Source organism: Ochotona princeps, chromosome 12 (assembly GCF_030435755.1).
Source record: "Ochotona princeps isolate mOchPri1 chromosome 12, mOchPri1.hap1, whole genome shotgun sequence".
Lineage (NCBI taxonomy): Eukaryota > Metazoa > Chordata > Mammalia > Lagomorpha > Ochotonidae > Ochotona > Ochotona princeps.
Genome location: NC_080843.1, coordinates 2,070,184 through 2,083,534, shown reverse-complemented (window position 1 = coordinate 2,083,534; position 13,351 = coordinate 2,070,184). Strand labels below are relative to the sequence as shown.

The 13,351-nt window shown below is 48.0% G+C and overlaps 1 protein-coding gene across 2 annotated transcripts in view; it reads left to right on the top strand.

Moving 5' to 3' along the window:
• The window catches only part of MYO16 (myosin XVI), a 375,466-nt gene that overhangs the window by 295,705 nt on the left and 66,410 nt on the right, over nt 1-13,351 (top strand). For both annotated transcript variants that reach the window (XM_058670587.1, XM_058670588.1), the window contains one exon: nt 9,708-9,804. In XM_058670587.1, coding sequence (XP_058526570.1) covers nt 9,708-9,804 — 97 coding nt within the window. The remainder of the gene's footprint in view (nt 1-9,707; nt 9,805-13,351) is intronic.

Genomic DNA, 13,351 nt, shown 5'->3' with positions numbered 1-13,351 from the left:
ATTTCACTGGAAAAGTTGATAGTGAGCAGCACATCTACCCGTAAAAATGCACAGCTGCCGTCCAAGCCGAAGATGAGGGCCCATCCTCGCGGGCTGGCAGGAGCCAATGGGTGAGAGCTGCCAGATGTGCTACTAGGGGCCACTCCGGGGAGAGCAGGCAGGAAAATGCCGGGTCAACCAGCTCGCTCTTCTGTCCCTGGCAAACAGCAAGTGATCCAGAGCTGGGCGTGGATGAGCAATGCCACCCAGTTGGCTTCTTTGTTCCTCTTTCCTCCTCCGGCTAATAACGGAAGGTGCGCTTGAAATAACTCTGACGGAGGAAGCTTACTCAGTCTGTAGCTGCCACGGATGCACATCAGTGCCAAAGGCTGGATAAAAAGGAAGGCGGAAGGAGGGATTACTAACGAGGATGATGTCAGCCTGGCAGCCAGGCGCCAGCGGCGCAGACGTGGGGTGCTGAGGTAGCGTTGTTTATCAAGTGTGTGGGTCCCTGAAGTCCTGTCAGCTGAATCATGGCTGCAGTTTTCAAAAATAAGTGACGGTGCAGTAGTAGCTCAGGAAGAGTGGAACAAGACGGTTCTCTTGTACGTTGTTCCTTTAAAAACGCAGATTCAGATCCTTGAAGTGCAGAGTAAGTGGGGGATTATGGGACGTGTCACCTGCAGGAGTGATTGGCGGAGATCACAGTGTGTGACCAGCAGGACGTGGGAGGAGACAGGGAGACACGTGCGTGTGAGCTGGCGGTTCTGTAGCTGAGCTTGAGCTGGAATGCTGTTGCTGCAGCTAGGGCTGGCATTCACTTGGAGCGTCTATGGGACTTTGGAGAAGAGCATCCAAAGGGAAAACTAAAGAGAGAAAGGGCCACCCATTCTTGCCACTTCTCTGCATCATCCTCCTGGCTGAAAGCCCCATCAGGAGAATGAAAATATGAGACCCAAAAAACACAAAAACACAAAAGGAGAAGAAATGTATTTCTTCCTTCACTGAGCATGTGTGCTCTCTGATTCTGCGGCTTCTTCATTACAGCTTCTAACGAGATGAAAACAAGTGAGTGCCCGGCTTCACATAAATAGAGCTTGTTCCTAATTCATTTTTATGCTAATGAAGTTGAGGAAGATTTATCTGTCGATTACATGGCTGCTTAGGAGACTGATCCCATCTCAGGGTGCTTGGGACTGAGTCCTACCTGAGCGTCCTTATAATATGTCTGGGGAGAAGCAGCAGGAGATGACACAAGCACTTGAGCTGCTGTCCCTTCTGTGGGAGAGCTGTCTTTGCTCTTCCCACTCAGGGACTTGCGTATCTGGGGAGTGAGGCAGCAGATGGAAGATCGCTGTCTGTCTCTCTGCTTCTCACTTTCCTTTTCCCTTTCTCTTTGCCACTCTAACTTGCAAATAATCCTTAAAAGAAATCATGTGCTTGTGGCTTCTCCCGTTTTGAAGCCAAGCGTTTGAAGTGCTCTGATCATAGCAGGTCAGGTTGCACTTACCTGTAGCCCAAGTGCTGCTATGTGTAACCATTAAATAAGGAGCTATTTGCCCAGAGTGTATGAGGCTTGTAACAACCAATTCCTGTCTCAGTGGTGTGAGTCCCAGATCAGTGAGAGTAACACTGAGGGATTCGACTAGTAGAGTGCCCACTTTGGCCCTGAATGGTTAGCATGGCATGAATAGCTGTTTTATCCCATGCTGGAGGATAAGAAGAGATGGTATTCGTGTTTGGGGGAACCTGACTAAGATGTGCTCTAGAAATTCAGTTGTCTTTAACTAATGCTGTGAGCCGTTTGCTGGCATGTCAGAGTGTCACGGGGAGTCTGTGGGTATTATCAGAACTCTCAGTGAACTAGAGGGTTTAAACAGAGCTGTCTGTCCTCATTGTTCTCACACTGGCATGCACCAGAAGGCTGAAAAGGCCAGGCATACCCTCTGTTCGCATGGAGCCTGCAACACCATCACTTTATACGCAGGACCAGGTGGGCTCTTTATCCTTCAGGTGCTCATGAGTTTGGAGTCAGTCTAAGAGAGTCCTGGAAGTTTTAGTGTTTATTGAAAATATCTTTCATGTAGGAAGGATGTCCCAATGATGCCAAGTTTTGTACCAACTTGATGTTACGCCAATACCAACTCACGGTCTCTTGTGAGACACAGGGAATGAGCCTTGCAGAGAGCGCTTGTGTTGGAGATCAGAATTGAACAGGAGGTCCTGTTAAGATGTAGTGGACTCAGGGAGGTTAGGACAGACACGATGGCTCAACTGGCTAATCATCTCACTGTGAATTCTGGGATTCCATATGGGTACCTGTTGGTGTCCCAGCCATTCTATTTCCCTTCCAGATCCCTGCTTGTGGCCTGGGAAAGGAATGGAGCATGGCCCATGTCCTTGAGACCCTGCACCCATGTGGGAGACCTAGAACGGGCTTCTGGCTCCTAGCTTCAGATGGGCTCAGATGGAAGATTTTTCTCTCTGTATCTGCTTCTCTCTGTAAATCTCTTTCCAATAAAATAAATAAATCTGAGTGTGAGTGTGAGAGTGTGTGTGTGTGTGTGTGTGTGTGTGTAGCATAGTAGGAAGGCCATTCTGCTGAGGCTGTGTCCAGCCCTGGCTGCACCCTGTCATCTCCCTACATCAGATCCATCTACACCTTCTGATCTACTCTGTCATGTGATTTTGTCCAGGCTGCAGACAGATGATGCGTAACACTGCCCACACTTGGATCAGCAGCACTTGTGTTTGCCTTTATTTGTCTGTGCAGCCTGCTCCTTGTAGTTAGTTTCTGTTTACCCTCATACAGCCTGGTTTGAAGGAAAACCCAGGGGCTGCTTCCCACTGCAGTTTGACCAGCTCAGAAGCTTTCCACACAAATGGTCAGCCCACGGAGACTGACGGGATAGTGTTGTTGTCATCTGCTTTCCAGCTGCGTCTTTGCAAGGAGAGGGCCAGGAAAGGGGAGGATGGGACGAGAGAAGGAACTGAACAGGACCCCAGATATGTCTTGGCACCTGTGGGTGGCCTGCTGGTTCTGAGAGCCACGATCTAGCTCCCACCTGGGCTGTCTAGGGAAATCACAGGCCTGGGAGCATGACGCAAGCTCACTCCAAGAGCAGAGGCCATGGGAGACCATTTTGTTAGCTCCAAGCTCACAGATGACTCAGCCAGGCATTCCTTGACTTGGAGTTAAAGCATCCTAGGCCACTCTGATCCCCTTCTCTGCTGTGTTCCTCTCTCTGATACTCCTAGGGCCTCTTTCAACACCGTGGGCTCTTGTCTTCTGCAGTGTTTAGTGGCCGCTTCTCCACAGCACATGGGTTCCTTCCCATGAGGCTTGTCTGTTGGTTTGTGGCTGTGTCTCCAGCGTGCTGCATGCCAGAGCAAACAGTCACTGAGCACCTGTTTTATGCCAGAAGCCTTGCAATACCAGAGGTGCTTTTGCTCATCCAGGACCATCTCCCCATTGGGGCTGGGGTCCCAACCAAAGACCCTTGCAGAGGCCTTCAATAATTACATTCCTTATCTGTCATTAAATCCAAAATACAACTACCAGCTGCAATGCATCAATGTCCCATAAAGTGTGAATTCACAGCACAAAAACACCTGTGGCTTATCAACAGGAAGGAGTTAGGCCTTTAAGGCTTGAAAGCAGCAGAGTTCCAGAAGTGAATGAGTCTCAAAGCGAGAGCCTGGCACGGGCTGGGGAGCTGGGACAGCAGGAAACTACGTGGGCAAATTGGAATTGCTGAAAACATTCTTACATGAGAGTGCAGCAAGATGAGATGACCAGGTGGAAGTGAATGGCTGTCCTCACTTTCAGTGGCAAGCAAACATCCAAGCAAAGTCACCAAAGTAACTGTAGTAACTTGGCAGATGCCAGGGGAGGCCAGGCTCCCACCTTGGTGTGTGTCCTGTGTGTTCCAGCCGGTGCCAGCGAGGCCAGGCACCACCCTGGTGTGGGTCCTGTGTGTTCCAGCCAGTGCCAGCAAGGCCAGGCTCCCACCCTGATATGTGTCCTGTGCTCCAGCCAGGTGCCAGCAGGGCCAGGTTCCCACCCTGGTATATGTCCTGTGTGCTCCAGCCAGGTGCCAGCAGGCCCAGGTTCCACCCTGGTGTGGGTCCTGTGTGCTCCAGCCAGGTACAGCGAGGCCAGGCTCCCACCCTGGTATGTGTCCTGTGCTCCAGCCAGGTGCCAGCAGGGCCAGGCTCCCACCCTGGTATGTGTCCTGTGCTTCAGCCAGGTGCCAGCAGGGCCAGGTTCCCACCCTGGTGTGTGTCCTGTGCTCCAGCCAGGTGCCAGCGGAGCCAGGTTCCCACCTTGGTGTGTGTCCTCCTCTGTGCTCCAGCCAGGTGCCAGCAGGGCCAGGTTCCCACCCTGGTGTGGGTCCTGTGTACTCCAACCAGGTGCCAGCAAGGCCAGGCACCCACCCTGGTGTGGGTCCTCCTCTCTGCTCCAACCAGGTACCAGCGGGGCCAGGTTCCACCCTGGTGTGTGTCCTGTGTGTTCCAGCCAGGTGCCAGCTGATGCTGTGTTTATGCCATCATTAGTCACTGATGACCTCCTCATCCATGGGGTAGGTAATTACTACTTATATTATTCAGGTCATTTGATTAGGAAAAAAACAAGATTGCTGGGTTTATTCAGTGTGCCTGTTTTTGCTCTTCACAATGTGAGTCTTTGGGAAAATAGATTTTTTTAAGCACTGTTGACCATATTGATATGATTTCCATAATGAATTAATACATAGAATCACATGCAGATTAATTCACCAGTAAGCTCAAAATAGTAGTTTTTATTCATTGTTCCCTGCTATTCAGGTCATGCTGTGCTAGGTGAGATTAACTGATTTTTCTTAACCTATAATTATGTGTAATTCAAGCCAAACCACCCTGTTGAAACACCAGAAGATACAGTGAGTCCTCTGTTAGGTGTGTGTGGTTGAAATTATCTTTTCGGCATGGAAGTTAAACTTCAAGAATAGTCTATTTATAACAAATGGAACTTGTATGTGCATGTAAATGTGTCCTCTGAGAATGTTTAAAAGTCGATTCAGAATTTCAGGGCTAGGCTGGGGATTAGAAGATTTCTATTTGGTGGTTTCTCAAAGTTACCATGGAGATGTACAATGTTGAGATGTTAATCAGATACGCACACAGAATAACAGTCCACCTTCAAAACCCAGTGAATTAAAGAAGCAAATGACAGAAAGGTTTTGTGTGGCCTCAAGAGAAGGCCTTGGTGGACTGAGATACAGCTGGTGGACAACGTGCTGACCCCACGCACGTGGAGAATGTGCAGGGATCAAATCTTGGTGATTGGGGTAGGAAGGTGAATATCGCAAGTCCTCGCTGAGATGTGAAGCCTGGTCAAGTTGCTGTCACAGGAGAAGAGAGCAGAAGAGAGATCGCTGCAGCCTGAAACGGTGAGCTGACAGGGGAGAGAGGGCTAGAGAAGAGGCACCAAGCGAGGGCTAGGTAGAAGGAACGAGTTCTACATGCTGCCACAGCACGATGGGGTGACGCTAGCTTACCGCAACTGACAATATATTGTTGCAGAACTCGCAGACAAGAGTGGTTCAAGGGCTGCCAGTGTGAAGAAATGATGACTGTTGGAGACACGAAGAATTTTAGCATCTCAGCTGCTCTGTGGGTCATCCCAGCAGAGCAGCCTGTGTCCTGGGCATCCCCACCGTCCCAGAGGCTGGCACAACACTGGCCTGAGGTGGCCCCTTGCCATAAGTTTGATTGATGAATGAAGGAAGAGATAAATGATGTGCGAAGGATTATAAACAAAAGACAGATGGTAGAATGATGGAGCGATAAATGTGAGACAAGGAGAAACAAAAATATGTAGAAGCATGGTGCTCCTGCGTGCGTGGAGTTGCAGGTTACAGGTGGGAGACTGTTGACAGCCGCCTGTGGAAGTGTGGGAGCTTGCGCGTGTTGCTGCTCGGAGATGACCGGCAGGCGCAGGGACTGTTGTTGATGGTGAAAACAGAAAGCACAGTGTTTTCAAGGAGCACAGTGAGCTTCTCAGATCAGCAGGAAGGAGAACAAGTGTGAGAAGAGACTCACGCAGACATCTGAGCACTTCCAAGAAGGAGTATCACAAACAAGGGCGTTAGAAACCCAGCAGCATCCCTAGCGCTGCGTTCCGTGAGCTGCCAGGGGCACGTTCTGGAATGCCAATACTGCAGTGGGAAAGATGACTTCTTTCAATATGTCTGTGACTGGAAAAGCTGTAACTGCTTTTTTTAACTGGGGAGCATTTACTAGGATGATGCTAATAATTGTAGAGTGAGATTTTTAAAGATTAACTTCATGCCAGTAATAATGAAAATTAGAAGGTTGTTTTTGCAGCAAAGGAGTTAGTATTCATAATTAAACATTTCTTATTAACACATGGTCTGTGGTAATAAAACATTCCAACAATTACAGATGCAGAAATAAAAGGCTAGTAACTCACCCCACACTGGCAGCAGTCCTGGTATCAGGCAGTAAGGACGACCCTGCCCAAGATGGTTCTGGGCCCTCGATGGATGGAAAGGAAGCAGCCAGAGAATCAGAATTACAACAAATAATGCCTTTTATGAGGTTAAAGGTTATCTCTTTGGAGATTAGTAAAGATCATTCCATGGCGGACTTGGGATGCTAGCCTTAAAAGGATGCCTTCTTCACGTAGGGCCTTGTGAGGTGTTCTGCAGCTTCTGTCATCGGAGGCGGGGGCAAGGTAGGTCAAAAAGCAGACGAAAGTAACAAAGCAGTTAAATTCCATGTTTTATTTTGAAGTAACAATCTTAGACCAAGAGTGGTATCACTGGAAATACGAAATTTCATATTTTTGTTTCATAAGTCGTATTGATTGCATTTCTGTCACATGAATTAGTTTAAACAGATTTAAAGTGTTTAGTGTTTGTTTTCAATGAAGGTGCTTTTTTAGTATATGGACTTTTATTTTAGCTACCATCCATTAAGTTCACTTTCTTTGAAATCCTGTCTTCTCTGCTTCCACTGATTTATAAATTTTGGATCCTAACACATATAAATTATGACCTTACATATTTGTCAAATTTATATTAGCCCATAAATATCTCAAGATAAATCTAATAGATAATTATAAAATAAGCAAAATTATAAATAGAAGGAGGGAGAGACACAGAGATAAAAAGGTCTTTCATCCGCTGGTTCGCTCCCCAAAAACCTGTAACGGCCAAGGCTGAGTCAAGATGAAGCCACGAGACTGGATTTTCACCCAGTCTTCCACATGAGTGACAGGAACCGTACCACTTGGGCCATCTTCCGTTGCTTTTCCAGGTATATTAACAGGAAGCCAGATCAGAAGTGGAGCAGCTGGAACTCAAACCAGCACCCATATGGGAAACTGGTGCTGCAGGTAGCAGCATAACCCACTGGCCTCTGCACCCGAATCGTGTCAGTAGGCAGTGCAATGTAATTTGGAAATAGGTGAACCTGGACGTGTGGTGGCAGTTGTAGACATCCATTGTGTGATACTGTGCCATCATTAATATACTGTGCTGTGTACTTAATATTGTAAGAGTTCTCTTGTTATATGTGCCTCCTGCAGTTTTTAAAATAATAACAAAGAAAAAGAAATTGAACACAAATGGACCATCTCTTACAAGTCTAGTCAACATTCCAAGAGTATTTGGTGATCATCTAGAAAATTGTGACAAGCTAGCTAATGATTTTAGGCCACAAAGTCACATAATGAAGTTGACATTTAGAAAGCTTACTCTGAAAATAGCATAGAAAAAAATGAGTCTGGCCCATATGTACCCAAGATCATTTAGGGAACTTCTGAGGCTGGAAGTGAATTCTAGGGAAATCAATAGGACTTTGGAGTAAATGCAGCCAAGAGGAACAAGGTTAACAAAAGTGATGACCCTGTGGCGTGCCCTTGGTGGCGTGTTATTCACCATTTTTTACAAACAAGTGCCCAAGGTAAGTTTCTTGCAGAGGAAAGAGGTGAATGAACTCTGTCCCACAGTGTTGGAGGATCACAGCTCAAATCAGGTGGCTCCACTGGCTCAGCATCCAGTGGTAGCATTCTTGTTAGCAGAGTCCCAAAGTGGCACAAATTATCACACGACAGTTGACAAGAGCATATGTTCCGTTCTTTATAAAGCCATTGTGAATCAGTCACAGGCCCCATCTAAAAGCTTATCCAATCTGATCACTTCCCAAAGAGTCCCATCTCTAAATTGGACTAAGTGTTCATCCTTGTGATACCATTAACACTAAAACTTAAGAGACCAAGCCTTAATGTCTGTTTGTGCAGGGGACTCCTCATTTATGCCAAACCATGGTGACTGCCAAGTAGCTTATGGCTCCATTAGCTCAGATAGAAAACACTGGGTGGGAGAAATGAAATGTACAAATATCTTCATTGTAAGGGGCTTGGGCAATATCCAGTGAGCTGTCAGTTCTCATACACTGCCACCAACCACATCGACGCATGTTCCCCAGCAGTGATTCTTGCATGGCCTGGGAGTCAGAACTCCCTGAGATCAGGCCCCTGTCCCTTCCCCAGAGGTAGCACGATGGTTCGGATAAGCTGTTAGAACCAGCATGGCTAGAAACCTCCATCGTCTCATGCAGCTGCCAGGCAGAGCTTGCCCTGTGTGGCAGAAGTGGAGCCAGAGCCCAGTTCCCCTGGCTCCCTTTACATATAAGGCCCCTCCCGTGCCATGGCAGACCCCACCGTGACAGGCATCAGCCCCACACTTGGGGAAGCAGAGTTGGCTGTCCTCCTTCCGGAGTTTCACTTGGAAGCCTGTGAGATGGAGGGCCGTCCCACGGTCCGTGACGCACAGAGAAGTGGCACCTCCCTCCTTCCCCATGCCTGCCTCGCAGAACTGCTCCACCAAGCTCACAGACGGAACCAACTGTGCTTCCTGCCAGCTGCCGAAATCATCAGCATTTGAGAAGGAAAAAGAAGACAGTGAATCCTGGAGCATGACGAAGGGGTGAGAACAGCGACAGTGTCGGCTCGACGGCTCTCGGCGTCCACCCACTCGCTTCTGCAGCCGAGGAACGGAGGCAGGGACGGCAGCTGGCCAGCCACAGATCCCCACAGCAGGCCGCCGATGGATCGTCACTTGCTCTAATAAGTCCCAAACAGCTAAAATGCAGGATTTTAGTGACAGTTCTGGCAAAACAGTGCTGCTTGAAGGCTGTAGATGACGGCTATGGAAAGGATTAGGTGGACAAGGGGGAGGTAGCAAACTATAGTAGTTGAAACTCAGTTTCTGCACAAGGAGGTTCAAAAAAGGTCTTTGGGCAAGCTGTGGGTGGATGAGTCTGACCTGGGAGCCTACCAGTGCCAAGAGCAAGCCTCACTCCTGGTGGTTGCCATGCTTGCCTTCCTTCCTGTGGACTGGTTCCTCTGCCCCAAGTGGAGGAGAGAAGACACAGGCAATATGTGCATGTTCACTCTGATTCCTGGGGTGCACTGTGGGGTGTCGCCACCAGGAGAGAAGTGAGCAGGATCTGCTGGCGACGCTTATACACAGCTACCTCCTTATCAGAACAAAAATTGCAGATGTTGGCTAAATGTAGCCATCCGTTAACGAAGGTCAGGTTCTGTCACTGACGGTTCCTGCTCATCTTCTGCCGGGAAGAAGTCTTGCTGATTCTTTTCCTGCCGTCAGTTGGGCATCTTCACCCAGCTGAACATGTCCTTGCTGTTTGCATTTCAGATGGGGATCCACAAAGTGTTTCTAAAGCACTGGCATACAGACCAGCTCAGCGACCTGTGCCTACAGCTGCAGAGAAAGATCATCACCTGTCAAAAAGGTAACCATCGTGGATGGATGGCCCCAAATGACTTTGGGTGCCCACACACCCCAGCACTCCAGGTTGAGGGTCAGTGGGGTCTGCATCAGAGTGTGCCGCTCTGTTTAGACCCAGATTAGACCCAGATGTCTTGGGGGCTGTCCAACACCCCTGGCTAGGTCCCAGTTGTGGACACTACCATCATTTATCTGGTAGCCACTCCGCATGGAATTTCACATTCCCACCTGCATCACAACTGGGAATAAGGACTAGGCCTAGCTTGTTTGTTTTTTTAACTAAAGTATCCTTCACCTCATGAATATTCAAGTTCTTGATTGTAGTAGTAGAGGGCAATTAGGAATGTGGCCGTGAATTCTGCAGCAGGCAAAACCCCCGAATGGTACCAGGGATAGCTGTGCCACCAGTTCCTGTGCCCCTGCAGCCCACGTGGAGCCCAGAGAACTGGAACGAGCTGGTTAGTCTGACAACATTTTCTGTGATTCTGTGGAAGCCGTGAAAAAAGTCCTTGGCTTCTTTTTTCCTTTAGGAAGTGATGATACTATTGGGAGGTCTCATCTGTTTTGTTTCACTTGGGAGACACTCCATTAAGGGCTTTTTTCCCCTGTGAAACCCCGAGTGAATGTTGAAAGCAGATGTGTTTTTAAAGCACAACTGCCTGGTCTGTGCCCCACGGGTTTTTGCGTTTCCTTAATCACTGGTGTTCAGTGATTAGCAGTTTTTTACCAGAGGGACAGGGGGAAATCCATCTGTCTGTCTGTTACCTTTTGGTGGGACTTGTAATGCACTTGGTGTCTGATAGGTGTGAAACCCTTAGTGAACTCTGTGCTGGTTTCATCTGCTTCCTCGCGTGGCTCCTCTGGGGCAGCCTCTGTGTGACATCTCCAGTCTGCGTGTGGGGACCCACAGTTCCAGCACAGCAAAGGCAAATCCTAACCCAAACACCAACTCTAACCCTGAGTTCCAGGCTCCACCCTGCTGCTGTCAGTCACAGTCACAGCAGACATGGGGCAGGGAGAGGTGGTTCCAATAGGACATGCCCCGTGCAGGGGATCAGAGTTTCCTGGGGAACTCTGCTGACATTTAACTGGAAGAATCTGCATTCCAGCTTCCATCAGAAATTTCTCCTGTAATGAGTTTTAAAGCTTGAGGTCCTACAGCCTGTTGACCTGAAGCTGAAGAGATGAACAGAACCCCAACTATCAGTTCACCTTTCCGAAGAGAAAACCCGAGTGCGGCCAGGAAACGGCCTCGAGAGGAAATCCCATGATTTAATACACATAAACGGAGTAATGAACAGAAGAGCATTAAAAACTGCAGACTCTTACATGCAAAGACAAACTGTTGATTTTTATTTTTATATCTCTTAGACTACTTCCCACAATACATTTTGGTAATTTTATTTTTGCTGTTAAATTTATTCCAAATTTATATAATTTGGAGTCATTTTCAGTTTTTATAGAGCTCTTTTTTTTCTTATTCTTTGTAAATGTACTGGAGAAAGAAACCTGTAACTTCTTCATTTTCAATGTAATCATTTTAATTTTAAATTATTCCCAGCAGAAGTTTTCTCTGTGACTATATTTGTTCATTTTGCCCTGGATGAACAACGGCTGTGATGAAGGCCTTGACGTGGCAGCTGTCATGGAAACTGTCTGCCAGAATTGCTGGAAAGGCAGCAGACACCAGTCTCCAGTCGCAGCCAGTTTATTTGTGTTAGTTTTGCCCTGACAAGAGATACTGATGTTGCAGCCTCTGACATCACATTTTTAAAACAGGAGAAGCCTTGGAGTATGGAGCGTGAGAGAGCAGAGCCCTGGGATGTGGGGCAGTGGCTGCACAGGGCTGTGTGGTCCAAGGTCGGAAGTCTGGCACCTTCCCTTGTTCCAAGAGAATAACCGTCTTGAATATACTCTCACCTTCAGCCTTTCGCAAGTCAGTGTCTTGACTCCTCTTGCTTCACTCTCTCTCTTCCTTCTTTCTCTCTCTCTCTTTCTTTCTCTCTTTCTTTCTTTTTCTATCTTTCACAAGAAAGAGCTCCTACTTCTGTCTGGCCCTGTGTGCCTATCCCATGCTTCATACTTCTTCATTTTGCTCCACATTCTGCATTCCTGGAAGTACGATGGTACCCTTTAGTGCTACATTATGTTCCCTTTAGATTCATTCAGCGTGACTGTTTAGCAGTCAGCTGAATGCTGTGACATTTCAAAGGAACTCAGTATTGTGAGCTGGAAAACAAAAAAAGAAGGCAAAGTTTTATGCCTTTAGACATCTGGGTTCTCCTTTTCCAGAATTGTGGAAAGTCGTGTCAGCTTTCCACTTCCACCAGGAAAGACCTGAGTGCAGAAGCAGCTGTAGATACCCCACACATTTGTTCTCTGGTATTTGAAAGCCTTTAAAGCTGTACGGGCCTGTGCCCCAGAGACACAAACGAAGCGTTTCCCATGAATCATGCATCTTCCAAAGTCTGCACCATTCGTTCTAAGAACTGTAAAGTTCCATCTCGGTGTCCTAGAGGCTGAAAGACCTGCAGAAAGACCTTGGCCTGCACCTCGCACCTGTCCGTGGCCCCTAGAACTGCTGGCTCTTGTCTTGCCAAGTGTAGGGATTAGCAGCCAACTGCCTTTCTTTCAAGAAAGCCTGGTCCATGTTGCTCCGTGCTGCTAGAAGCTCCCTTGTATTGATTGCCAGCCTGTATCTCTGTGACTTCCCACCAGTGATGTGCCCCAGGAGGGCAACAGATCAATGCAGCCGAAGGAGCAGAACTCGGCCCCCTAATCACGGAAGGCTCTGCACCCTGGATCTGCCATGCGTTGGTTATATTGACTTTCATGGATTCCCCCCCCCCTTTGTTTTCTTTGTTTTTATTTACGTGAAAACTAGAGATAGGCAGGTGGCGTGTATTGCCCTCTATTGCTTCACTCACTAACACTTCTAACAGCTGTGATTATGCCAGGCTACAGTGAGGAGCCCAGAACTCAGTCTGGTACTCACATCAGAGACCAGGACCCAAGTACCCAAAGCACTACTGCAGCCCCAGGCTTCATAGGCTTGGGATTTGAACCCCGGTCCTTGGTATGGGATGCAGCTGTCACGAATGGCAGCCTCTTAACAGCTGCACCCAACGCCTACCCCAGAGACACACATCTAGCTCATGTCTACAGTGGAGATACGGCTATGCTTTTATCACTGCATTTTGAGCATTGTAATGATGTGATTAGGTACCCAAAACATAGAAGTAGCTTCAAATAATGGTCTCTTATTTTTATTTTTTACATGTTTGCTCATTTTTCAGTGATCTCAAAATATTTGGAGGACCAGCATTGTGGTGTAGTAGATAAAGGTGCTCCCTACAATTCCGGGGACCACATATGTCCATCTCCTAGCTGTTCCACTTCCAGTCCAGCTCTCTGTTAATAGCCTGGGGAAAGCCATGGAAAATGGCCCAAGTGCTTGGCCCCTGCCACTCCCGTGGGAACCCTGGAAGGCCCTCCTGACTTCTGGCTTTCAGGGCCGTCAGAGGAGTACACACAGCGGATGGACGAGCTGC